Source organism: Aotus nancymaae, unplaced genomic scaffold, assembly GCF_030222135.1.
Source record: "Aotus nancymaae isolate 86718 unplaced genomic scaffold, 86718_ANA_hifiasm-v0.15.2.pri h1tg000076l, whole genome shotgun sequence".
NCBI classification, from domain to species: Eukaryota; Metazoa; Chordata; class Mammalia; order Primates; family Aotidae; genus Aotus; species Aotus nancymaae.
The window spans coordinates 16,727,185-16,752,669 of NW_026988491.1; the positions used below are offsets into that span (position 1 = coordinate 16,727,185).

A 25,485-nucleotide genomic window follows, 5' to 3' on the forward strand; every position below is an offset into this window, starting at 1 on the left:
AGTTCGTAGCCTGAAGGCCCTTGCCACAGCCTCTGACAACATCCTCCAGTGGCTTCCTGAGGGCCGCTGTCCTCCACTGCTTTCTGGCCTCCATGTCTCTGATTAGAAATCTGGTGGTAACATATACAAAAAATTACCCGGTCGTGGTGGCACGCACCTGTAATCCCACCTACTCGGGAGGCTGAGGCAGGAGAATCACTTGAACCCAGGAGGCCTCAGAGGTTGTGGTGAGCCAAGATTGGGCCATTGCACTCCGGTCTGGGCAACAAGAGTAAAACTCTGTCTCAAAAAAAAAAAATCTGGTGGTAATGTTATGGAGGATCCTTTGTTCATGATATATAGCTTTTTTTTTTTTTTTTTTTTTCTTTAGACAGGGTCTCCCTCTGTTGCTCAGGCTGGAGTACAGTGGCAGGATCACAGCTCACTACAGTCTTGACCTCAAGTGGACCTCCTACCTCAGCCCCCCATGTAGCTGAGACTACAGGCACCACCGAGCCCAGCTAATTTTTGTTCCTTTCAGGTGGAGTTTTGCTCTTGTTGCCCAGGCTGGAATGCAGTGGCGTGATCTCAGCTTACTGCAACCTCTGCCTCCTGGGTTCAAGATTCTCCTGCCTCAGCCTCACGAGTAGTTGGGATTACTGGGGCCCGCCACCAAGCCTAATTTTTTTTTTTTTTTGTATTTTTAATAGAGACAGGGTTTCACCATGTTGGCCAGTCTGTTCTCGAACTTCTGATCTCAGGTGATCCACCCACCTTGGCCTCCCAAAGTGCTGGGATACTAGGGGTGAGCCATCATGCCTGGCACCGCCCCCGCCCCCCTATTTTTTTGAGATGGAGTTTTGCTCTGTCACCCAGGGTGGAACAATGGCGCAATCTTGGCTCACTGCAATCTCTGGCTCCTGGATTCAAGCGATTCTCCTGCTTCAGCGTCTGGAGTAGCTAGGATTATAGGTGCCTGCCACCACACCTGGCTAATTTATTGTATTTTCAGTAGAGATGGGGTTTCACCATGTTGGCCAGGCTGGTCTTGAATTCCTGGCCTCAGGTGATCCACCCTCGTCAGCCTCCCAAAGTGCTGGGATTATAGACATGAGCCATCGCGCCCAGCCCCAGGTAATTTTTGTATTTTTTGTAGACACAGGGTTCTGCCAGGTTGTTCAGACTAGTCTCAAACTCCTGGGCTCAAGTGATCCTCCCACCTGGGCCTCCCAAAGTGCTGTGATTACAGGCCTGAGACACCACACTTGGCAGATACGTCTCTGCTCTTTGCTGCTTTCAAAATCCTGTCTTTTGTGGGAGGGTGGCTGCCAGGCCCTGGACTTCTGCGGGATCATCCATGGAGGACGGGAGGACTAGACGCTGTACAGGAGGATCGAGTGGTGGCTGCCGTGCTTGGGGCCCGTGCTCACTGAGCACGTGGTGGCCATGGAGCTTGACCCGGGCTGCTGGGGGTGACAGGCTCATCCGTGAACAGTACTTGATGTGGCTGCGGCAGGCTGATGTGGTCGTGGCAGAAGTGACACAGCCATCCTTGGGTGTAGGCTATGAGCTGGGCCAGGCCATGGCCCTCCATAGCGAATCCTGTTCCTGCTCCAGCTGCAGTCTGGCGGAGTGCTGTCGGCCATGATCTGTGCAGCAGCAGATGGCTCTGGGTTCCAGGTGTGGGCCTATGGAGAGGGAGGGTGGAGGTCCTGTTGGATGGACAGGCTGAGGCAGATACTCCTGAGCAGGTTGCCTCCCCTAACCCAACCGTTTGACCCAATCCCACTTTATTAAATTCTTCTGATCCCGGACACTGCTCTAGTACCAATCCTGCCTCCTAGCCTCAGGAGCAAATTAAAAGGTACATTTACAATTCTAAAAAAAAAGAAATCCTGTCTTTGGACAGTGATTATGATGATGCATATGGCTGAAGATCTCTTTGAGTTTATTCTATTCTATCTGGAGTGTGTTGAGCTTCTTGGGTGTACAGATTAATGTTCTTCATCAAATTTGGGAGGTTTTCAGCCATTAGTTCTTCAACTATTCCTTCTAGCCCTTTCTCCCCGTCTTCTTTCCTGGGACTCCCATTGCGTGTATGTTGGCAAACTTGGCAGCGTCTCCAGGTCTCTGGATGTCTGTGCATTGCTCTTCATTCTTGTTCCTGTTCCTCAGAGGGGACGATCTCAGGTGGCCGCTCTCCACAGTCACCGACTGTTTCTTCCAATTGTTCTAATCTGCACTTGGGCCCCTGGGATGAATTTGCATTTCAGTTATTTCTACTTACAACTCCAGAATTTTCATTTGGTTCTTTTTTATAACTTTTTTTTTTTTTTTTTTGAGATGGAGTCTCACTCTGTCACCAGGCTGGATTCAGTGTTGCAATCTCAGCTCACTGCAATCTCCACCTCCCGGGTTCAAGCGGTTCTCCTGCCTCAGCCTCCTGAGCAACAAAAAAAACAGAAATCCACAAGCTGTTGCTGCTGCTACAGGCCTGGCTGCTGCCTTCAGGGCCTCCATCTTCAGACAAACCCAGTCTGGCCTCATGCACACTCTGTGTCCCACAGCTGCAGGAATAGCACTTCCTGCCACCAAGCCCTGCCATCACAGTGGATTGTCTCTGGAGTGGCCCAAGGGGGCCCTGGCTGGTCTTCTGACTCAGTGCCAGGGGACAGGCCAACGTCCCTCTTGTGCTGACAGCTGGAGTGCACCCTGGCACGAGGACATTTACAGAAATGATGGCGGGAACCACTGTCAGGGAGGCTGTAGGGTCCTCTGCCAAAGAGGCCTCAAGTGGCTTCTTGGAGTGTCTGGTTCTCTGCTCCAGGCTGTCCCCTTAAGAGGGTCTGCTCAGGACTCAGGTAAGCAAATGCTCATTAGAAACCTTGAGCACTGCCTGTGTGCCCAGCCCAGCCAGCTGTGGTGCTGAGGACAGACATGGGGGACAGTGGTCCCTGCCCTCGGTGGGGGCTCCAGCTCCAGGCCAGCAAGGGCCAAAGCCCCAGAAGGCAGAGCAGAAAGACAGGACTCAGGGCACCTGAAGCAGCCTTCTCACTGGCAGAAGGAAACAGAAGCCCAGGGTGGGGAGGGGCAGGCCCAGGGTCACATGGGGCAGTGGCAGAGCCAGGACTAGGGTCAGAGTCTCTAATTCTCAGTCACTCACGCCACCACTTCCTCTGTTCACCCCAGTGCCTCATGGGTCCAAGGTTGCCCCTTGTTCCTAGGACAGGCCTGTTGTCCACAGGGCTCATGCACGGCCCTGCCTGACCCAGCCACCGGGAGGATGGCCTTAAGGTCGGAGCCCAGACAAGCATCCTCCTCAATCTCCAGCCTGGCCCCGAGTGGAAACTTGTCACTCACTGGTCAGGCATCTGGACAGCAGCATCCTTGAGGACCTGGAGAGGTGGCCAGTCCTGTGGTGAGGTGACGGAGAGTGATGGCTCAGTCCTGGGCTTCCATGGGTCCTTCCCAGGGAACGGTCTGGCAGCTGCAGACTGAACCCTGGCACAAAGCTCCCTGACTCTCCATGATTCGTCTTTTATTTTGGGGTGTCATATACGAAGGGAGGTCACCGTTGTGATGGTGCTGGTGGGACCGCTGCCCTTGGTATTCTGGCCTGAGTTGGGCCTGAAATGTGGGCCTCCAGACTGAGAGAACCCCTGTGCAGTAAAGGGTATACTCACTAGCTTGGGAAGGCAGGGTCTCTGTATCTTTGAGCAGAAAAACAAGACCTTGACCAGTTCCTGGAACATGAGCTGTGTGCTTTGGTAGTATTCTGCCTGGAAACAGTGTCTTTGAGTTCCTGGAGCCTCAGCCATGCCAGACAGTCTGCTGACAATGTGATGTATGGTAGGACCTTGGATCCGGTTGATCAGTTTGACCTCCGGAGGGGGCAGGAGACTTGGTACCTAATGTCAGCCACCCAAGTCCTCAGTACGTACAAGACCAACCTCGCAAAACCCCTGGCCATGAGGGCTTGGTAGAGGTCCCCGACAGGCCGTGTCCTGTACATGTATCACACGTTGTGGCTGGGAGAATCCGGCACTGTCTATGTGATTGCACTGGAAGACAACAGCGGGATTTTTTTTTTCTTTTAGACATTCTTGCTCTTTCGCCCAGGCTAGAGTGCAGTGGCGTGATCTCGGCTCAGTGCAACCTCTGCCTCCTGGATTCAAGTGATTCTCTTGTCTCAGTCTCCCAAGTAGCTGGGATTACAGGTGCTTGCCACGGCGCCCAGCTAATTTTTGTATTTTTTTTTATTTTTATTTTTTTTTGAGACGGAGTTTCGCTCTTGTTACCCAGGCTGGAGTGCAATGGCGTGATCTCGGCTCACCGCAACCTCCGCCTCCTGGGTTCAGGCAATTCTCCTGCCTCAGCCTCTTGAGTAGCTGGGATTACAGGCACGTACCACCATGCCCAGCTAATTTTTTTTTTGTATTAGTAGAGACGGGGTTTCACCATGTTGACCAGGATGGTCTCGATCTCTTGACCTCGTGATCCACCCGCCTCGGCCTCCCAAAGTGCGGGGATTACAGGCTTGAGCCACCGCACCCGGCCAATTTTTGTATTTTTATTAGAGACGGGGTTTCACCATCTTGGCCAGGCTGGTCTCGAACTCCTGATCTCAGGTGATCCACCAGCCTCAGCTTGCCAAACTGCTGGGATTACAGGTGTGAGAGACTGTGCCCTGCCAACAGCGGGAGTTCTGTGCTGTGTCTGTCCTGGGCTCTGTCCTGGGCACCACTGACCTCTGTTGACTGTCGTCTGGATCTTTTCAGTGTAATAAACCATGACAGTAAGTATAACAGCATTTCAGAATTCTGTGAGTCCTTATAGCAAATCATTGAACTGAGGGGGGGTCTTGGGGACTCCAGACACAGTTGGCTTCAGAAATGCGATTCGCTAGAATTACCCTCTCTGAAACTTAGTGCAAGCTTAACTTGGAGAAAGGAAGGTAAAGCGCTGATGAAGCTTTATTTCTGCACAGTTACTACATCACTAGCTGCACTGTGATTGATTACAAGAGCTAAAAGTTACCTATGGAATTTAGAAACGATGGAACCAAGACCCAACAGAGTTGGCACAGCAGATGTGTAAGGAGATGTAAAATAACAAGAAACAAGCTAAATATACAATCCCTTGGTTATTGTTGCGTGCCATTAGCTACATTGAAAATAAAGGATACGCTGGGCGTGGTGGCTCACACCTGTAATCCCAGCACTTTAGGAGGCTGAGACAAGAGGATCCCTTGAACCCAGGAGTTTGAGACCAGCCTGGGCAACATGGTGAGACCCTGTCTCTACAGGTAATTTAAAAGTTAGCTGGGTGCAGTGACGCAGGTCTATGGTCCAAGCTATTTAGGAGGCTGAGGTGGGGGAAATCACTTGAACCCAGGCAGTTGAGGCTGCAGTGAGCCATAATTGCAGCACTGTACTCCAGCCTGGGCCACAGGAGGCCCTGTATCCAAAAAAAAAGAAACAAAGAAGAAAAAAAAGAGGGGTGGCATTCATCCTACCCCTCACCCCCACGGGAACACCAAATTTTAACAACTATCTGCACACAGAAAAGCACTGTCACAAGTACCAAAAATCAGGCAAGCCATCACAGTACCTGGTTTTCTCTTCGTATCACAGAAAGAGGCATGGATGAGAGTGGGAGAGACAGTCCTGATTCGCTGGTGCCACCTGTCCTTCACCCCCTGGCAGACACCATGCAGCACCAAGTCTCTGTGCACTGGCGGGAGGGAGAGAGCAATGACTGGGAGGCCTGACACTGAACTCAGTGCCGCCCTGTCACTGCGGAGAGCAAAGCCAAAGCCATGCTTTGCTCAGTCAGTGCCCAAACTGGAAGGGAGCACCTGGGCCAGCCCTAGCCAGAGGGGAATCGCCCATTCCAGTGGCCAGAACTTGAGTTTCTGGGCAAGCCTCCCCACCATGGGCCACAGTACTTAGGGATCCTAGGGAAACTTGCAAGAGGGCCTAGGACCCAAGGACTGCAGTTCCTCTGCAACTCCTAGTCCTGGGCTCGGCTGAGAGCCGGGGATTGGGGTGGCACATGACCCAGGGAGCCAGGAGCCAGGGTGGCCGAGGGAGTGCTTGCCACCCTCCCCCAACCCCAGACTGCACAGCTGGCCAAACAATGAAAGTAATTCCTCTCTTCTGCTCAAGGAGAGGAGAGTGAGGAGTAATGAGGACTTGGTCTTGCATCTTGGATACCAGCTCAACCACAGGAGGAGAGGACACTGGGCAGAGGAGTGAGGCCTCCAGCCCAGGCCCTAGCTCACTGGCATTCTAGACACACTTTGGGGCAGAAGGGAACCCACTGTCTTGAAAAAAAGGACCCAGCCCTGGCAGGATTCATCACCTGTGGGCCCCGAATAACTGGCAGGGATACCCAGGTAGTACATCAGGGGCCTTGGGCTCTGAGACGTGCTGACTTCAGGAGTGACCCAGCACACTCCCAGCTCTGGTGGCGATGGTGAGAGAGGGAGGAGAGGGAAGAGAAAAGGGAACTTGGTCTTGCACCCTAGCTACCAGCCTGGCCACAGTGGGGCAGAGCACCAACGAGGCTCTTGGGGTCCCCGAGTCCAGGTCTAGGCTCTTGGACAGTGTTTCTGGACCTGCCTTAGGCCAGAGGGAAGGCCGCTGCCCTGCAGGGTCGGTCTCAGGCCTGGCAGCATTGACCACAAGCTGAGTGAAGGGCCATTGAGCCTTAGTGAACACCAGTGGGGGCTGCCAGAACCCTGCAGCATGGGCTGGCCAGGGTGGTGGCCATTGGAGAGGACCCCCTGTCTGTGGAAAGTGGAGGCAGCAGCAGAAGGACTTTGTATTGCAGTGTGAGTGCCAGCTTAGCCACAGTGGAATAGAACAAGAGGCAAATTGCTCAGGTTGTTGACAATAATCCCTGCTCCCAGACAGCACCTTTGGACCCACCTAGGGCCTGGGGGAAGGACATAAACCTGGATGGCCTCACTACCTGGTGATCACAGAACCCTAGGGCCTTGAGTGAACATCGGTGGTAGCCAGGTAGTGGTTCCAGCAGATCTTGGGTGAGACCCAGTGCTGTGCTGGCCTCAGGTGTGACCAGTGCAGTCCCAGTGGTGGTGGCCACAGAGGTTCTTGTATCACCACACCCCCAGCTCCAGGTGACTCAGCACTGAGAGAGAGACTCCATTTGTTTGGGGAAAAGTAAAGGAAGAGAACAAGAGTCTCTGCCTGATAATCCAGAGAATACTTCCAGATCCTATCTAAGACCACCCAGGTGGTACCTCTATGAGGTTTCAAAAACCACAGCATTGGCTGGGCACGGTGGCTCATGCCCATGATCCCAGCACTTTGGGAGGTTGAGGTGAGTGGATCACCTGAGGTCAGGAGTTCAAGATCACCCGGGCCAACATGGTGAAACCCTGTCTCTACTAAAAATACAAAAAATTAGCTATGCATGGTAGGGGGGTGCCTGTAGTCCCAGCTACTTGGGCAGCTGAGGAAGGAGAATTGCTTGAACTTGGGAAGCAGAGACTGCAGTGAGTCAAGATCATGCCACTGCACTCCAGCCTAAGTGACAGAGAGACTCTGTCTCCAAAAAAAAAAAAAAAAAAAAATATATATATATATATATATATATATATACACACACACACACATATGCAAAAATATATATATTTATGGGCAAATCTATTAATAAATCATAATTAAAGCTATTAAGTCATAGGGCAAATCTATGAGTCATTGGCCTTAAAGAGGAGGTAGAGAAAGACATGGGGTAGAAAGCTTATTCAAAAGGATAACAACAGAGAACATCTCAAACCTAGAGAAAGATATCAACATTTGGGTACAAGAGGTTTATAGAACACCAAGCGTATTTAACCCAAAGACGACTACCTCAAGGCATCTGATAATTAAACTCCCAAAGGTCAAGGATAAAGAAAGAATACTGAAAGCACTGAGAGCAGAAAAAGCAAATAACATACAATGAAGCTCCAATACATGGGGCAGCCAACTTTCCAGTGGAAACCTTACAGGCCAGGAGAGAGTGGCATGACATATTTAAAGTGCTGAAGGAAAAAACCCTTTATCCTAGAATAGCATATCTGGCAAAAATGTCCTTCAGACAGGAAGGAGAAATAAAGACCTTCCCAGACAAACAAAGCTGAGAGATTTCATCAACAGCAGACCTGTCCTACAAGAAATGCTAAAGGGAATTTTTCAATCTGAAAAAAAAGATGTTAATGAGCAAGAAGAAATCATCTAAAGGCACAAAACTCACTGGTATTAGTAAGCACACAGAAAAACAGCATATTAGAATACTGTAACTGTGGTGTGTACTCTTAATTAGACTAAATGATCCAATCAAAAAACTACAACAACTTTTCAAGACATAGACAGTACAATAAAACATAAAGAGGCAGGGCACGGTGGCTCATGCCTGTAATCCCAGCACTTTGGGAGGCCGAGGTGGGCAGATCATATGAAGTCAAGCATTCAAGAGCAGCCTCACCAACATGGTGAAACACTGTCTCTACTAAAAATACAAAACAATTAGCTGGGCATGGTGGTGGACACCTGCTACTCAGGAGGCTGAGGTAGGAGAATCACTTGAAGCTAGGCGGTAGAGGTTACAGTGAGCTGAGATTGTGCCACTGCACTCCAACTTGGGTAACAGAGTGACACTCTGTCTCAAAACAAAACAAAACAAAACAAAACATAAAGAGAAACAAAAAGTTAAAAAGCACCAGGATGGGGGCAGTGGCTCAGACCTGTAATCCCAGCATTTTGGGAGGCTGAGGTGGTGGATAATGAGGTCAGGAGTTCAAGACCAGCCTGGCCAAGATGGTGAAACCCTGTCTCTATTAAAAATACAAAAGAAAAAAAAAAAAGCCAAGCATGGTGGTGGGTGCCTGTAATTCCAGCTACTTGGGAAGCTGAGGCAGGTAACTGCTTGAACCGGTAGGCAGAGGTTGCAGTGGGCTGAGATCACACCACTGCAGATAGAGTGAGACTCTGTCTCAAAATAAATAAATAAATAAAGCACAAGCACCAGGATGAAGTTAAAGTATAGAGTTTTCCTTAGTTTTCTTTTTGCTTTATGTTTATTTATTCAATCAGTGTTAAGCTGACATCAGTTTAAAATAATGAGTTGTAAGATATTTGCAAACCTCACAGTAACCTCAAATCAAAAAACACCTGAGACTGTCTCAACACATACACACAGACACACAGACACACACACGATACATAAAAAACAAGAAATTCAATCATACCACAAGCCACCAATAAAAATCATCTTCACTAAAAGACAAGAAAGAAAAAAAAACAAAAAATCCAGAAGACCACAAAACAGTAAGAAAATAAGTAACAAAATGGCAGGAGTAAGTCCTTACTCGGCAATAATAACATTGAATATAAATGGACTAAAGTATCCAATACAAAGACACAGAGTGGCTGAATGGATGAAAAAGCAAGACCCAGTGATCTGTTGCCTACAAGAAACACACTTCACCTGTGAAGATACACATAGACTGAAAATAAAGGGATGGAAAAAGCTACTCCATGCCAATGGAAACCAAAAAAGAGCAGGAGTGGTAATACTTAAATAAAATAGATTTTAAGACAATAACTCTAAGAGGAGACAAAGGTCATCCAGCAACAGAATATAATAATTGTAAATATATATGCTAACAACACTGGAGCACATTAACTAAATGTTATTAGAGCTAGAGAGACAGACCTTAATGTGACAATAGCTAGAGACTTCAGCACCCCACTTCCAGCACTGGATGGATCTCCCAGATGGAAACCCAACAAGAAAACACTAGACTTAATCTGCACTATAGAACAAATGGACCTACTAGGTATTTACAGAACACTTTGTCCACAGTCTGCAGAATACACACTCTTCTCCTCAGCACATGGATCATTCTCAAGGACAGACCATATGTTAGGTCACTAAGCAAGTCTTAAAACATTAAAAAAGCTGAAATAGTATCAAACATCTTCTCTGACAACAACAGAGTAAAAGTAGAAATCCACAACAAGAGTAATTCTAGAAACCATACAAACACAAGAAAATCAAACAGTATGTTCCTGAATGACCAGTGGTTCAGTGAAGACATTAAGAAGGAAATTTGACTGGGCACCATAGCTCACGCCTGTAATCCCAGCATTCTGGGAGGCTGAGGCAGGCAGATCACCTGAGATCAGGAGTTCGAGACCAGCCTGGTCAACATGGTGAAACCCCATCTCTACTAAAAATACAAAGATTAGCAGGGCATGGTGGCTGGCGCCTGTAATCCCAGCTCCTTGGGAGGCTGAGGCAAGAGAATCACTTGAACCCAGGGGGCAGATGTTGCAGTCAGCCAAGATGGCACCACTGCACTCCAGTCTGGGCAGAGCAAAACTCTGTCTCAAAAAAAAGGAAATTTAAAAAATTCCTGAAACAAATGATCATAGAAACAGAACATAGCAAAACCTGTGGGATACCGTGAAAACAGTATTAAGCAAGAAATTTTTATCTCTAAGTCCCTACATCAAAAAAGAAGAAAAACTAAGTGAATAACCTAACAATGCATCTTAAAGAACTAGAAAAGTGGCCAGGCTCAGTGGCTCACACCTGGAATCCCGGTACTTTGGGAGGCCAAGTCAGAGAGATTGCTCGAGTCCAGGAGTTTGAGACCAGCCTGGGCAACATGGTGAAATCCCACCTCTACCAAAAATATAAAAATTAACATAGCATGGTGGCATGTGCCTGCAGTTCCAGCTACTAGGGAAGCTGAGATGGGAGGATTGCTTGAGTCCAGGAAGTCAAAGCTGCAGTGAGCCCTGATGGCATCGCTGCACTCCAGCCTGTGTGACAGCGCAAGACGAAGAAGAAGAAGAAAGAAGACGACGACAACGATGACGATGGAGGAGGAGGAGGAGGAGGAGAAAAGGCCGGATGCATGGTGGCTCACACCTGTAATCCTATCACTTTGGAAGGCTGATGCAGGTGGATCACGAGGTCAAGAGTTTGAGACCAGCCTGGCCAGCATGGTGAAACTCTGTCCCTACTAAAAATACAAAAATTAGCCAGGTGTGGTGGCATGCGCCTGTAGTCCCAGTTACTTGGGAGGCTGAGCCAGAAGAATCACTTGAACCCAGGAGGTGAAGGTTGCAGTGAGCCGCAACTGCACCATCACACTCCAGCCTGGGCAACAAAGGGAGACCCTGTCTCAAAACAAAAAGAAACACACACACACACACGCACACACGCACACACACACACGCTCAAACTAATGTGATCATTATGGTGTCAGAGCCAAGAGGGTGGCCTGTGTCGTAAAAAATGGGGAAGTCATTTCTTGCACAATCCAAACCAAACCACTGACTCTTGACAGGCTGCTGGGAAATATGCTAAGGCCTTGGAATGTCCCATCTGAAATAGTGTCTTTGTACGTAGCTGGGGCCTTTGACCATACAACACAGTTCATGCCAACAGTGTGACTGAGGGTTGGACCCTCAGGCCTGTATCCACCTGACTTGAGGGGCTCGAGACTGAGTAACTGAGGTCAGCCGTGTCGGGAGGCTCAAGCCTAGGATGACCAACTCCCAGCAAGAACTCTGGACACCAAGGCTCACGTGAGCTTCCGTGGCTGGCAGCGCTCTCTGCAGTGTCACTGCAGTTCGGGGAGAATTAAGCGCTGCCTGTAGGATTCCATCAGGAACGAGAGCTGCAGCCTCTGCCTGATCATTCTGGATTCTGCCCCGTGCCTTTCATCTTCGCTGACTTTAATCTGTACCCTTCTCTGTAATAAACCATAAAAGGGAGGATAACAACTTTTTTAGGTTTGTGAGACCTTCCAGCAAATCACTGGACTTGAGGGTGGTCTGGGGTTCCCGAACACAGTCTCCCACCCTGGCCAGGGACTGGGCTGATTCCTGGCACATGCCTATTCATATCTAACCCAGCTAAGACTTATGCATGGACCTTGTCACCAAGCCAGGCAGCCAGTGATGGGTTTCTAGGGGTGATGTGGAGGTAAGCTGTCACCTGCTGAGAATCACTATGCCTGTATCTCAAGTAAAGTCAGATGTCCAGGTAAGAATCAATGAGGTGAGGCTGGGCGTGGTGGCTCATGCCTGTAATCCCAGAATCTTGAGAGGCTGGGGCTGGCAGATCGCCTAAGGTCAGGAATTTGAAACAAGCCTGGCCAACATGGTGAAACCTATGTCTACTAAAAGGACAAACATTAACCGGGTATGGTGGTGAATGCCTGTAATCCCATCTACTCGGGAAGCTGAGGCACGAGAATCGCTTGAACCCAGGAGGCAGAGGTTGCAGTGAGCTGAGATGACACCAGCACACGCCAGCCTGGATGACAGAGACAGCCTGTGTATCCTAAAAAAAAAAAAAAAAGAATGAGGTAGGGGTGAGCACTGACATCAGGCAGGTGACAGATGACCCAACACAACCAGGGCCTTGGCAAGAGCCCAAACTGGATTCAGAAACCAAGTGGGAGCCTCTAGACTAATTTATTGTACAAGAGGAACAAGTCAGGGGCTTGATGCCCAACTCTAGCGGGGCACAGCACAAAGCTGGAAGGGGGAAGGATACACCAGAAAGCCACCGACAGGCGAGTTACTGGGCCGGGGCTGTCCAGCGGGCACGGAGAAGCTGAAGCGCTGCAGCAGGCAGGTGAAGAAGAGGAAGAGCTCCATGCGGGCCAGGGGCTCGCCGAAGCATGCGCGGCGGCCTGTGGGTAGGGGAGGGGCCTCAGTGAGCCTGGGTCCTGGGCGATACCCCTGCAAGACTCCACAGAAGGGCAGGGAGCCGGGCACCCCACAGGCACCTGCTGAGAAAGGCAGGAAGGCCTCTGGCTTCACAAAGCGGCCCTGGGCATCCAGGAAGTGTTCAGGGTGGAAGCAGAAAGGCTTCTCCCAGATGGCCTCATCTTTCAGCACTGATGACAGGTTGGCGAAGATCATTGTCCCCTAGGTAGGAGAGACAGGGTAAGAGTAAGGACTGGGCTCTAGGATGCTGGGACCCCTGCCACCAAACACACGGGGGACACACACTGCCTGGCACACAGCTGGACTCTACTAGTCCTGCACCCGAGAAGCTCCTGGGCATCCTCTCCAACCCCATAATAGGCCCCAGTCACACCTCCCAGGGGCGCCTACGCTGCCCCCTCTCCCTAGGAGTGTTGGGTCCCCCAACATTCTGGCAGGTCCTGGTCTGTCTTCCCCACTACACTGGGCTCTGGATGGACAGGCTGGCCCTGACTCTGCTCTGCACCCCACACACAGGCTGGACAGTCAGTGTGGTGGCATTGAGGACTGGCAGGCCAGGGTTCCCAGACTGGGCCCACCTGGCAGTGGCCATGCTGGGGCACCCACCAGGGGCTGTTGCTGAGCTGGGTGACGAGGGCCCCAGGCCTACCTTAGGGATGAGGAAGCCCCGCACTTCAATGTCTCGGGATGTCATGTGGGGCATATTCATGGGGACGATGTCCCCAAAGCGCTGCACCTCGTGAATCACAGCAGTGGTGTAGGGCATGCAAGTCTGGTCACCCATCTCTGGTAGCCGTGCCTGCCCTATCACGTCGTCGATCTCCTGTTGGACACGGCCTGGACAGACATGCGTCCCCACAATAGGTCAGCACCCAGGGGACTGGCCATGATGCCCTCCTTCCTGCCTCCTGTATTAGAGGAGGTCAGGTTTACAGGAGCCTGGCCAAGCCTGTGCTTGGAGCCCCAGGTGTCCCAGCTAAGCTCAGGGTACCCGCCTGTACCCTTCCTCCCTCGCTCCCTGCACTGGGTCCCAGCTGGGCTCACACTGCACATGTGGGTGAAGGATCATGAGCAGGAGGCCCCAGGCCAGCGTGATTGAGGTGGTCACCATCCCGGCAGTGAACAGGTCAGCCACCACCATACGCAGGTTCTCATCATTGAAGCTGCTCTTGGGGTTCTCCTTGGCCTGAGCAGGGCCGAGAGGGTACTCAGGGGACAGAGGGGGAAAGTCCCCAAATGACCTCCTATTCTGCACCTGTCAGGCCAGGTGTTGCTCACCAGGTGATGCACCAGTCCCAGCTTTTGCCTGGCCACTCCTCATTCCTCTTGGGACCCTCAACCCACCATCCCTGCTCCCCACCCTCACAGCTGCTCCCACCTTCTCCATCTCTGCCAGGAAGGCATCAGTCAGGTCTCGGGGTGGCTGGGCTGGGTCCCGGGTCATCCTGTGCTCGTTCAGCAGCTTATCCAGCTGGGCCAGGAAAGCCTTTTGGGAGGGTAAGACCTTGCCAGCCAGCCATGGGATGCGCAGGAGGACAGGGATGGCATTCAGCACCTGCACCAGACACAGAACGGGGTCTGGATTCCTCCTACACTCTGCCTTCACCTGGACCAGTCTCAGGCCCCAGCCCTCTCCAGGGAAGACCCAGGGCCTGCCTGTCCCCACCACTGACCTCCCAAATCCCTCCCCAAGTGCCAGCTTCCACCCTCTCTCTTTGCTCTGGGCTGGCAGGAGAAACCTAAAATCAAATTCTCCAATGTAAACAGGAAGCACAGGGTTCATGGCCTCTCTTGGGGCCCCGACCTGGGCACACCTTTCCCACGACCGTGTCTGAGGTTTCCCGTCCTCCTCCAGGCCCTTCCTCTTGCAGTGGGCTCTCCTGGAATGTCCTTTCCCAAACCCCTCTATGCAAATCCTGCTCCTCAGAGGCCCGGCTGCAGCACCGGCACCTCTGAGGAGCTTGCCCTGCGGAGTCCCCGCAGTCCCTGGCTCTGCACCTGGGGCAGGAAGCCCGACCCCTCCTTCAATCCCTCCTGTGCTAGGTCCAGCAGCCTGAGGAAGCGAGGGTCGTCATACTCGAAGCGGTGCCCGCAGGTGAGGGAGGAGATTACGTTGCTCGCCGCTTTGTCCAGGAGTTCGTTGGGGCGGAAGGGGCGTCCTGGGGTCGGGAGATGCGGGTCAGGGGTCGCCTTTCCCATCCCCCACGTTCCCAGTTCTCGCCTTGTGCCCCTCTGCCCATCACCCACCGTCATAGTCGTCGAAGGCGGCACAGAGGCAGGCAGCTTCCTTGGTCACCCACTGCTCCAGCAACTTCTTGCCCAGCTTCAAGTTGCGCAAGGTGGACACGCAGAAGCGCCTCTGCTCGCGCCACGTGAGACCGTAACGAGCCATGAACACCCCTGGGGACAGGATGGACGCGTGGGCGTGGCCATGAAGGCCTTGGTCCCACTCTCCGCCGCCCACTCCAACCCTGCGCTCCCCTTGGTCTCCGGCAGCCCCTCGCCCCATCCAGCTGGGCACAGGGTCCACTCTCTGCTCACCCACCTTGCTCAAGTCTTGTCCCCATCTTGGCTCTGCCCACCCTGACTGCCTTTCTTTCCACTCAGGGAAGATCCTGCTGGCCCGACTCAGGCCACACTGAGCCGGTAGCACAGGCGCGGTCCCGGACACCTGCCTCCAGCTGGAAAAGGTGCCGGCCTCGCCCACCTGGCTCCTGTTGGGTCTAGGCCCCGTCCCCGCCCACACGCTCGCACCTCCCCAGAGCAGGTGGTGTCGTGGCCCGCTGTCCCCGGCCCACTCGCTGGCCTTTCTTAGTGTCCCACGTCCACGACCACACGCCCTCTCGGCCCAGCTCGGGCTCCGGTCACCGCCCACCCAGGCCCCGCGGAAACAGTCTCCGTCCCCACCGCCGCTTGCCTTGGGAGCGTGGCCCGAAGCCCAGGACCTGGTTGATGGGTGTAGGCGGGCGGTCGGCGGTGTCCTTGCTGCGGGTCACCAGTGCCTCGCGCACAGCCTCCAGCCCGTTGAGCACGACCACTGGAGTCCAGACCAGCTGCAGGCTGAACACGTCCCCAAAGCGGTGCCGCAGCTGCAGAGGGAGGGTTAGGGCCTCCGTCAAGCCAGGGTCCCCCGGCCTGCAGGTCCTAGCTCCAAATGAGCCTTAGGTGACCCCTGGGGCTTCCAGGAGTGAGCAGGTGCAAGGAGACCCGGCCTCCTGATCCTGGGGCAGGGATGGGGGTCACATCTTCTATGATGGAGGAACTCCCTATGGATGCCTCATTCAGATATGACCTTGCAAGCATCACTGAAATTGCCAACAGGCCACAGTTAGCACCCCATTTTACAGATGATGGTCTATGCTGGTGAGCAGTGAGGCAAGAGAACCCATAAGGTTTCTCTTGCAAAAAGTTTGAACAGTGGCACTATAACCCTTCATCCTCGATTTTCTTTTCTCCCCCCCAGATGGAGTCTTGCTCTGTCACCCAGGCTGGAGTGCATGGCGCTATCTCCATTCACTGCAACCTCTGCCTCCTGGGTTCAAGCAATTCTCCTGCCTCAGCCTCCTGAGTAGTTGGGATTACAGGTGCCTGTCACTGCGCCCGGCTGATTTTTGTATTTTTAGTAGACAGGGTTTCACCATGTTGGCCGCCAGGGTGGTCTCAAACTCCTGACCTTGTGATCCACCTGCCTGGGCCTCCCAAAGTGGTGTGATTACAGCTGTGAGCCATTGCGCCTCGCCATTGATTTCTTACTTACTTATTCATTTATTTAGATGTTGTCTGGCTCTGTCACACAGGCCAGAGTGCAATGGCAGAATCTCTGCTCACTACAACCTCCGCTTCCCAGGTTCAAGCTGTTCTCCTGTTGCAGCCTCCTGAGTAGCGGGGATTACAGGTACACCACTGAGCCCAGCTAATTTTTTGTTATGTTTAGTAGAGATGGGGTTTCACCATGTTGGCCAGACGCGTCTTGAACTCCTGACCTGAGGTGATCCACCCACCTCAGCTTCCCTAAGTGCTGGGATTACAAGCCTGAGCCACCGTGCCCAGCCTTATTTTCTAATTTAAACAGTACTCAGGACGCTAGACTCCTCTCCCATTCCCAAGGCCTTCCCTTCCGGTGTCAGCAGAGGGGACTTTGTGCTCCAGAGTCTATGCTGCCCAGTGAGCCTGAACACCCACTGCAAAGTCCAGCCCCACCTCCAAGCCCTTGCCCTACTCTTCCTTGGCATTTGGAAAATCTAATCCTTCAGGCCGTGTACAAATGCCCTTCCCCAGAAGTCCCCCAAACCTGCTTCCCCTTTGCAGCCTGGCCTCTGATGTAGCCTGCGGCTTCACTCACCACCCACGTTTGCTGCTGGTGAGGGATGCTCAGGACCTCTGCCGCCCTCCAGGACCTCCTCCCTCACCTGGTTGCAGCAGTTTGGTGTATTTTGGAAGTCCACATGCAGCAGGTTGCCCAGTCCAGGCAGTGGCATGGGGCCAGGCGGGTAGCGTGCAGCCCAGCGTTGGCGCCGGTGCATCAGGTCCACCAGGAGCAGGAAGATGGCCATTATCAAGGCCAGGGGCACCAGTACATCCAGCCCCATGGCTGCCTCGCTGCCCACTGAGCTCCTCTGGACACACATGGCACCCTCACCCCACCAGGCGCAGAGGACCAGACAGGACACTCTCAGCACACCAAATGTGTGACTGTTCTCTTATAAAGGGAGCTGATGATGGCCTTTGCCCTCTGCTGTGAGCCAAACTGCTGTGTTGACTGTGCTGCCAGTGGGTGCAGGGTCAGGCTAGGGCAGTGAGTGTGAGGCAGCCCGGCATGAGAGCTCCACCCAAGCTGGAGGCATGGGTTGTACTGGGTCCTCAGCTGTGTACTGGGAACATGGTGGGAAGGCAGCCAGTGGGCCAGTGCCCCAACATACTGAAGACCATCAGAAGTAGGAAAGTAACATAGCTGACATGCCAAGCCAGCAGAGCCATGAGGGTCATGGGGACATTGCCCCAGGCTGGAACAGGACTTTCTGGGAAGGATTCCTGGAGAACTTTGAGTGGCAGAGACTGGGGGGCTGCCTAGCACTGTAGGCCACGGCACTGGCAGTGGAACCAACACACCCTTGGAATTTCCTGTGCAGGTGGCCTGAGGGGCCACAGGATGCTGGCAGCTGGAGCCTGGGTCTTTGCAGGTCTTAATGAAGACTGGATCTGGGAACAAAAGGTAGGGGAAACAGTTTATTTAAAATTTTTTTAAAAAATTATGATTTTGTCTTTTTTTAGAGACAGGGTCTTGCTCTGTTGCCTAGGCTGGAGTGCAGAGGTATGATCATAGCTCCCTACAGCCCCAAACTCCTGTGCTCAATCAAGAGATCCTCCTATTTTAGCCTCCTGAGTAGCTGGTACCACAGGTGCACACCGTTATGCCTGGCTAAATTTTTTTTTTTGTAGAGATGAGTTCTCACAGTGTTGCCCACGCTGGTCTTGAACTAGCTTCAAGTGATTCTTTTACCTTGGCCTCCCCAAGTGTTGGGATTAGAGGCATGAGCCATCTGGTCCAACAGTTTTGAGGCCATTCAACTGACCAGGAGAGCAAGACGCATGTCCATCTGGGGACTTCTCAGATCTGAATTGTGGCCTCCCAAACTGGTTCAGCTGAATAAGTGTTCCTGTCCTATGTGGCAGCACTCTTCTACCTGGGACTGAGAGAGAATCAAGGCGCAGGGCTGGCAGGATGGTCTGAGTGCTTGTCGCATGGTGGCCCCTTTATACATTACCTGTATGCACTCTTGGTCTTTTGAGGTGTCAAGCCCTCCCGAAGCAGTCATCATGATGTGGGTGTGACGGGCAGGGACAGGCATGCTTGCCATGTGAGCAGTGCCCTCCCGAATGTCCTCCTTACCTGCCAGAGGCCTGTAATTCAAGATATGGCAGCATGAGGAAAACCTTCAATAATGATGCCTATGGCCTTTTCCAATCATTGTGCACCTGTGGCTTCCATTGATCAAGCACTTAGGTGCTAGAAACTGCTGGTCAGATTGTGTGCTCCAACTCATTAATCCTCCCACAGCCCCCTAAGGAGGTGGTTTTATGTTCCTCAAGGCACACAGACTGAGGCTCAGAGACCACATAACGAGGTGCAAGTCACAGTGCAGTGTCAGAGTCCACATCCAAAGTGTGTGCCGAGCTACTACTGCTCTATACTGTTTGGACATCACATTCTATTAATGGTCAGTATAGAAGTTTCTGGGATTTTTTATCTTAGGAAACACAACCAAACTGCCATCCCTGAATACTGGGACTGCTTGTGTCACGGTAAAAAATGCACTGTGCCCTGGCAGGCCCTCTGGACATTGCCAAGTGACATGGTGTGAAAATACGTCAGCAAGCGGTGGACTAGGAAGCTCTGGGCTCTTGTTCTCCTAGAGTCCACAGTTAACAATGCTAAAGGAACCAGAACATCATTATGAGAATTCTAGAAACTAGTTAGGAAGCTGCAATGCCAGCTGGCACAGGAGCCAGGAAGGGACTGTACTGGGAAGGGTAGTAAAGTTGGAGCATTTTGCCTGTTCTTGCCCTTCCCCCTGCCAGGCACAGCAATGCCATTGGGAGGGACCCTCCAATTCCCAGCTCTTCCCATAGGACAGGTTTCTATTGGGTCTGACTTAAGAGTGCTGAGTGGCAGAGCCTGTCCTCAGAGCAGCAGGGCACCTGCATTTCCACAGGTACAAGGGGGTGGGACTGCAGGCAGTGGAATAGTTGTCTTTGGGTATCCTGGAGGGGACTGGTGCCAGGTGAATACCAAAATCCAAGGACGCTCAGGTTCCTTATGTAAAATGGCAGAGTATACCTATGCATATGCTCCCGTATACTTTAAATTATCTCTAGATTTATAATACCTAATACAATGTAAATGCTGTATAAGTAGTTGCTATACCGTACTGCTCTTATTTGTATTTTTAGTTGTTATCCTTTTTTTTTTTCAAATATCTTCTATGTGTGGTTGAATTTGTGGACGTGGAGCCTGTGGTATTGAGGGCTGCCTGTACTCTACGAACAGAAATGGAGGGGTCGGGAGCAGTGGCTCACTCCTGTAACCTCAGCACTTTGGGAGGCCAAGGCGGGCCGATCACCTGAGGTAGGGAGTTCAAGACCAGCTTGACCAACATGGAGAAACCCCACCTCTACTAAAAATACAAAATTATCTGGGCAAGGTGGTGCATGCCTGTAATCCCAGCTACTCGGGAGGCTGAGGCAGGAGAATTGCTTGAACCTGGGAGGTGGAGTTTGCGGTGAGCGGAGATGGTGCCGTTGCACTCCAGCTTGGGCAACAAGAGTGCAACTCTGTCTCAAAAAAAAAAAAAAAAAAAAAAAGAATAAAATAACAAAAGAAAGCTTCAGGAGCAGGCTGGCCTGCAGGGGTAAGTTTAATGGGTAAAGAGTTTCAGTTTTATAAAATGAAAAAGTTCTGGAGATCGGCTGCATAACAATGTGAACACACTTAACACCACTCAACTGTACCATAACTGTTATGATGGTAAATTTTGTTTTTTAAACAACGTAAAAACTTTAAAAGTCATTTTAAAAAAAAAAGGCCACTTACACACACATTAGAATAGCTCAAATCCAGAACACGGACAGCACCAAATGCTGGCAAGGATGTGGAGCATCAGGAACTCTAGTTCATTGCTGGTGGGAATACAAAATGGTACAGACACCCTGGAAAAGTTTGGCAATTTTTCTTTTCTTTTTTTTGGGACAGAGTCTCACTCTGTCACTCAGGCTAGGAATGCAGTGGCACAATCTCAGCTCACTACAAACTCTGCCTCCTGGGTTCAAGTGATCCTTCCACCTCAGCCTCCCGAGTAGCTGGGACTGCAGGTGTGAGCCACCATGCCCGGCTCATTTTTGTAGTTTCGGTAGGGACAGGATTTCACCATGTTGGCCAGGCTGGTCTCAAAGTCTTGACTTTAGTGATCCAGACAGTTTGGCAATTTCTTATAAAACTAGACATACTCAGCCGGGCACGGTGGCTCACGCCTGTAATCCCAGCACTTTGGGAGGCCGAGGCGGGTGGATCACGAGGTCAAGAGATCGAGACCATCCTGGTCAACATGGTGAAACCCCGTCTCTCCTAAAAATACAAAAAATTAGCTGGGCATGGTGGTGCGTGCCTGTAATCCAAGCTACTCAGGAGGCTGAGGCAGGAGAATTGCCTGAACCCAGGAGGCGGAGGTTGCAGTGAGCCGAGATCGTGCCATTGCACTCCAGCCTGGGTAACAAGAGCGAAACTCCGTTTAAAAAAAAACAAAAAAAACTAGACATACTCTTACCATACAATTCACCAGTTGTGCTCCCTATACTTACCCAAAGGAGTTGAGACCTCATGTCCACACAAAAACCTGCACAGGGATGTTTACAGCAGCTTTATCCATAACTGCCAAAACTTGAAAGCAACCAAGATGTTCTTCAGCAGGTGAATGGATTAACTGTGGAACATCCAGACAGTGGATTTATTTATCACTAGAAAGAAACAAGCTATCAAGTCATGAAAAGACATGGTTGAACCTTAAATGCACATTACTACGTGAAAGAAGCCAATCTAAAAAGGCTACCTACTACATAATCTCAACTTTATAACATTTTGGAAAAGGCAAAACTTTCGATACAGTAAAAGGCTCAGTAGTTGTGAGGGACTCGGGGGAAGGAAAAGCACAATGGAACAGAAGATCTCTGGGGCAGTGAAACTACTCTGGATAATGATCGGACCCTGTCTTTTTTTTTTGAGACAGGATTTTGCTGTCGTCCAGGCTGGAGTGTGGTGGTGTGACCACAGCTTACTGTAGCCTTGACCACCTAGGCTCAAGCGATCCTCCCATCTCAGCCTCCCAAGTAGCTGAGACTACAGGTGCATACTACCATGCCTGGTTAATTTTTGTATTTTTACGTAGAGTTGGGGTTTTGCCATGTTGCCCAGGCTGTTCTTGAACTCAAGCGATTCGCCCACCTCAGCCTCCTCAAATGCTGGGATTGTAGGTAGTAGGCATGAGCCACCACGCCCTGCCAGATCCAGGTCTTTATACATTTGTCAAAAGCCATAAAATGTCCACCACCAGGAGTGACCCCTAGTATAAACGATGGACTTTGGGTGATAACAATATATCAGTTTTAACAAACATGCCACTCTGGTTGGGATGTGGACAGAGGGGGAAGCTATGCATATGTGGGGGAAGGGGTTATATGGGAACTCTCTACCTTCAGCTTAATCCTGCTGTGATTATAAAGCTGCTTAAAAAAAAAATGATTAAGACAAACACTGAAGGAACTAAAGGGCATTTGAGCAGTTGAGACTCAATGCAGAAGCCAGAAGCTGGAGATGGGAGGCATGTGCATAATCTTGCCACTCCCCAGGCATAGGTCATTTCTGAAGCCAGTTAGACATAGAACGATCAGAAGTGCTCCACTCAAATCAGCAAATCAAAAGGGGACAAAAGAATAAAAGGCAAAGAGAGGAAGAAACATTTGCTGTCAGGAAAATATTTTCCTCAAGATACTATTTTTCAAGTTTGTGGTTTAGCCCTTGACACCTGAAATCTATCAATTTCATTTAAACTGTGTTAATGCCAAGTCAAGACCAGAATGAGAAAGCAACTAGCTGAAAAAAGCCATCATTTCTATGCAGGTCCTGCTCAGCTGCCCAAGCATAGTCCCATGGCCGACACAGTGCGCCCACTCACACCTCCATCCTGGCGGAGTGAAATGAGAAATGCACTGCTTGATGTAGTCATTAAAACGAAATTATCTGCCATTTCTGCTGCCCAAAATTGATGAACACAGAACTCATTTATAATCACTTATTTCTACTTCACAACATTCCTTCCAGCATTTCTATTCTCTAAAAAAGTCCATTAACATTGCATTATTTTTTTATAACCCTTAATGTTGATTGGAAATATGTCCTCACATCAACCTAAGTAAATGTGACTGTGTCCATACAGTGTCCGAACTCCACCTGCCCAGATGAGTGGCAGAGGAGCCCAGAATTTTGTTTGTTTCCTGGCTCTGCTGCAAGGGCCACCTCACGGTCCAGAGGCTGGGACTGGGACAGACCAGGTCTGATGATGGCTGCCTCTGGAGAACCAGAGCTACCCTTTGGGGGCTAGAATGGGAGAAGGAAGAGACGCATTCACTTTAAATTAAACAAAAGAAGGAAACAAGGTTAAAATGAAGTTTATTATTTTTTTGATTTTTTTGATTTTTTTTTTGTTTTTTTAAATAAAACTGTTTGTGAAACAGCTATTTTATCCCCATGGCAGAGTGACCCCTGAAAGATGCACTAACCCCTTCTTAAGGCCATAACAACATTTTTTTGTACTTTTTTCTTTTTTTAAAACTCAGATATTTAAAAATTATACAATTTACAAAACAAAACAAAACAACACAACACAACATAAAGAATCACGTAGCATGGGGCTGCCTATCTGACAGGTCCTCTTTTCCTTTACAAAAATGAAAGCAAAAAGAAAAAAGGGTTAAATGGGTGTTCCTGGTCAGCTTAACCCACACTGATCACAACGACAGTCCCTCCCCGTCCCTGCCTACAGCTCACATTGCCAGCTCCAGCAGCACAGGCCTGGGACTCCTCCTATCCCCAAGGGTTCCTGTGAGTCAGGGCACAGCTGCCTGGAATGTGCTGGGGACAGGGGGCCCCAGAGGAGGGTCATCCTTTGACTTTGCTGCTGTTACGTACACTTGATGGGGTCCTCACCAGCCACAGTGACCCAACACAGCTATGACCTCGGGCATCTACCAATTTCACCCCCAAAAAGAAAAACATAAAAATAAAAAAATAAATAAATAGTGTTTCTGGAAATGAAAAAAAATTTATTTTTGTGTTTAAACATCATTCCCCTGCTCTTGAAAACATGTATTTCCCCCTCCCCCTAAAACCTTCCCACTTTGAGACAAATTAATGACAAAAGGATGGTTTTGGTGTGGTTTGTCTGCTTTTCCAATCCTGGGTCAGACAGGCAAAGATCAAAGCCACACACACCTTGTCCTTTATGAGATGAGGGTTTGTTCAGTTCAATTTCACATTTAAATTTCACTGTCATTGGAACAAATTTGGAGATCTTTAACTAGTTAATTTTAAAATAGAATCAAAAGGGATAGCGCACCTTTCATTTAAACAAAGTCTTTCCAGACTAAAAATAGATTTATATATATATATTTTTTATCCCTCCCTTTTAATTCCCCCCACCGTTTCCCCATCATCCCACCCCTCCCCCCTCCCCCCACATTGTCACTATGGAGATTGTGTCCATGGAAACAGCCATTCCAACATCTTGGGTCTTTCTTTCCTGTGGTGTCACCGGTTTGAGTGTGATGTGAGAACTTAGGAAGGAAGTGCTGGCATGGGCAGGCACGTGGGGCGGGGCGGGGCAGGGTGTGGCTGCACGGTAGGACGATTTCCATTCCATCATGAGTGTCCACCACCTTCTCATCTCCACAGTCTCACCTGGAAGACAAGGGACAGACACTGAGGGCCAGGAGCCTCCACAGGGTCCACCACCAACAGCCTCTGTTCTGTGATACCCCTGGGATGGGGCTTTCAGCAGGGATCCTGCACTCAGACCCCTCTGTAGATGTGCTGCTGCTGTAGGACACACCCGAAACCAATGCTGGAGCTGCTGTGTGGCTCTGGATCTGGAATGTGATTAAAGGCAGCAATGACCTAGTGGGGGTGCTGGGGCTGGACTCTGAGGGCTCCTCAGAGCATGTCTGCCTAGTGCATAAAGGAGCCAGGACAGCAGAGAACTCCCTGACCTCAGGGGAGCTGGTGGGGCCTCACCAGCGTCAGGACCCCAGCACTGGCTGGCAAGTCTGGGTTCTCACAGAGGTGGCCTGAGGCACCCAGCTGTGACTGAAACCTAGAGTACCTGGTCAATCTGTGGAAGAATCTTCTCAAAGTCCAGCCTCTTAGGACAGTTTCACAGTTGCCTCTAGTCGACATAGCTAGTTGTTTGTTTCTGAAACAAAGTCTCACTCTGTTGCCTTAGCTCCCCGTAGCCTTGCCCAGGCTCAAGCAATCCTCCCACCTCAGCTTTCCAAGGCGCTGGGACTACAGGTACATGCCACCATGCTCAGCTAATGACAAAGCCAGTTTTTTGTTTGTTTGTTTTGTTTTGAGACAGAGTCTTGCTCTGTTGCCCAGACTGGCATGCAGTGGTGTCATCTCGGCTCACTGCAGCCTCCACCTCCCAGGTTCAAGTGATTCTTCTGCCTCAGCCAACCGAGCATGTGGGATCACAGGTGCACGACAACACACCCAGCTAATTTTTATGTTTTTAGTAGAGACGTGGTTTCATCTTGTTGGCCACGCTGATCTTGATTTCCTGGCCTCAGATGATCTGCCCACCTCAGCCTCCCAAAGTGCTGGGATTACAGGTGTAAGCCACTGCGCGCCTGGCCCATAGTCAGTTCTTGATGCTTATAAACAATGTTCTTCCCATGGCCTCTTAACAGGGAGGGCAGGTCTTGCTGTTTTCAGAGGCTCAGACAGAGCTGGACTATGTTAATCCTCTTGACCTCTCAGGAGCCTGAGGCCCCTAGGTCCCTCAACCCCAGGCTGGGGGTTTCTCTCCTCTTCCAGCCCAGGTGCAGAAGGGGATTCTGATAGCCCACAAAGGACAGATGGTTGTACCAAAGGTCTCTGTAGAATGCTTCATGGCCATCTCATGTAAAAAGGTCTCAG

The 25,485-nt window shown here is 50.7% G+C and overlaps 2 protein-coding genes across 15 annotated transcripts in view; both read right to left on the minus strand.

Moving 5' to 3' along the window:
* Positions 1–41: 41 nt before the first annotated feature.
* Positions 42–17,424, minus strand: LOC135268096 (cytochrome P450 2D6-like). 8 transcript variants are annotated; one of them, XR_010339385.1, is made up of 12 exons: positions 17,153–17,424; positions 15,661–15,832; positions 14,991–15,143; positions 14,742–14,902; positions 14,122–14,298; positions 13,788–13,929; positions 13,393–13,580; positions 12,803–12,944; positions 12,568–12,706; positions 6,955–7,146; positions 5,590–5,712; positions 42–110 (listed from the first exon to the last, which is right to left on the minus strand). XR_010339385.1 is itself a non-coding variant. In XM_064368146.1 (11 exons), exons 1-10 carry the CDS (start codon positions 17,369–17,371, stop codon positions 6,972–6,974), a joined length of 1,668 nt encoding a protein of 555 aa, XP_064224216.1. In that variant the 5' UTR covers positions 17,372–17,424; the 3' UTR covers positions 4,511–5,712; positions 6,955–6,971. The 8 variants fall into 8 exon arrangements, 2 of the variants coding, with proteins under 2 accessions (XP_064224216.1, XP_064224217.1); XR_010339384.1 differs by lacking the exon at positions 42–110 and adding an exon at positions 1,547–1,667; XR_010339386.1 differs by lacking the exon at positions 42–110 and adding an exon at positions 2,446–4,040.
* Positions 17,425–22,945: 5,521 nt separating this feature from the next.
* Positions 22,946–25,485, minus strand: part of TCF20 (transcription factor 20) — a 161,126-nt gene continuing 158,586 nt past the window's right edge. For 5 of the 7 annotated variants that reach the window (XM_064368143.1, XM_064368144.1, XM_064368141.1 and 2 more), the window contains one exon: positions 22,946–24,249. Coding sequence is in view for 2 of the 7 variants with exons in the window: in XM_064368144.1 (XP_064224214.1) it covers positions 24,232–24,249 (18 nt within the window). In the remaining 5 variants the exon portion in view is untranslated. The remainder of the gene's footprint in view (positions 24,250–25,485) is intronic. The other 2 variants (XM_064368139.1, XM_064368138.1) reach the window with 2 other exon arrangements.

Bases quoted from the DNA above. Each gene is read 5' to 3' on its own strand.
- LOC135268096 (XM_064368146.1), bottom strand. From the start codon at position 17,371: ATGTGTGTCCAGAGGAGCTCAGTGGGCAGCGAGGCAGCCATGGGGCTG. The intron at 15,833-17,152 runs GTGAGGGAGGAG...CTCCCTCTGCAG, and splicing joins CACCAAACTGCTGCAACCAG to CTGCGGCACCGCTTTGGGGA. The intron at 12,707-12,802 runs GTGCCTGTGGGG...CCCTACCCACAG, and splicing joins CTTCCTGCCTTTCTCAGCAG to GCCGCCGCGCATGCTTCGGC.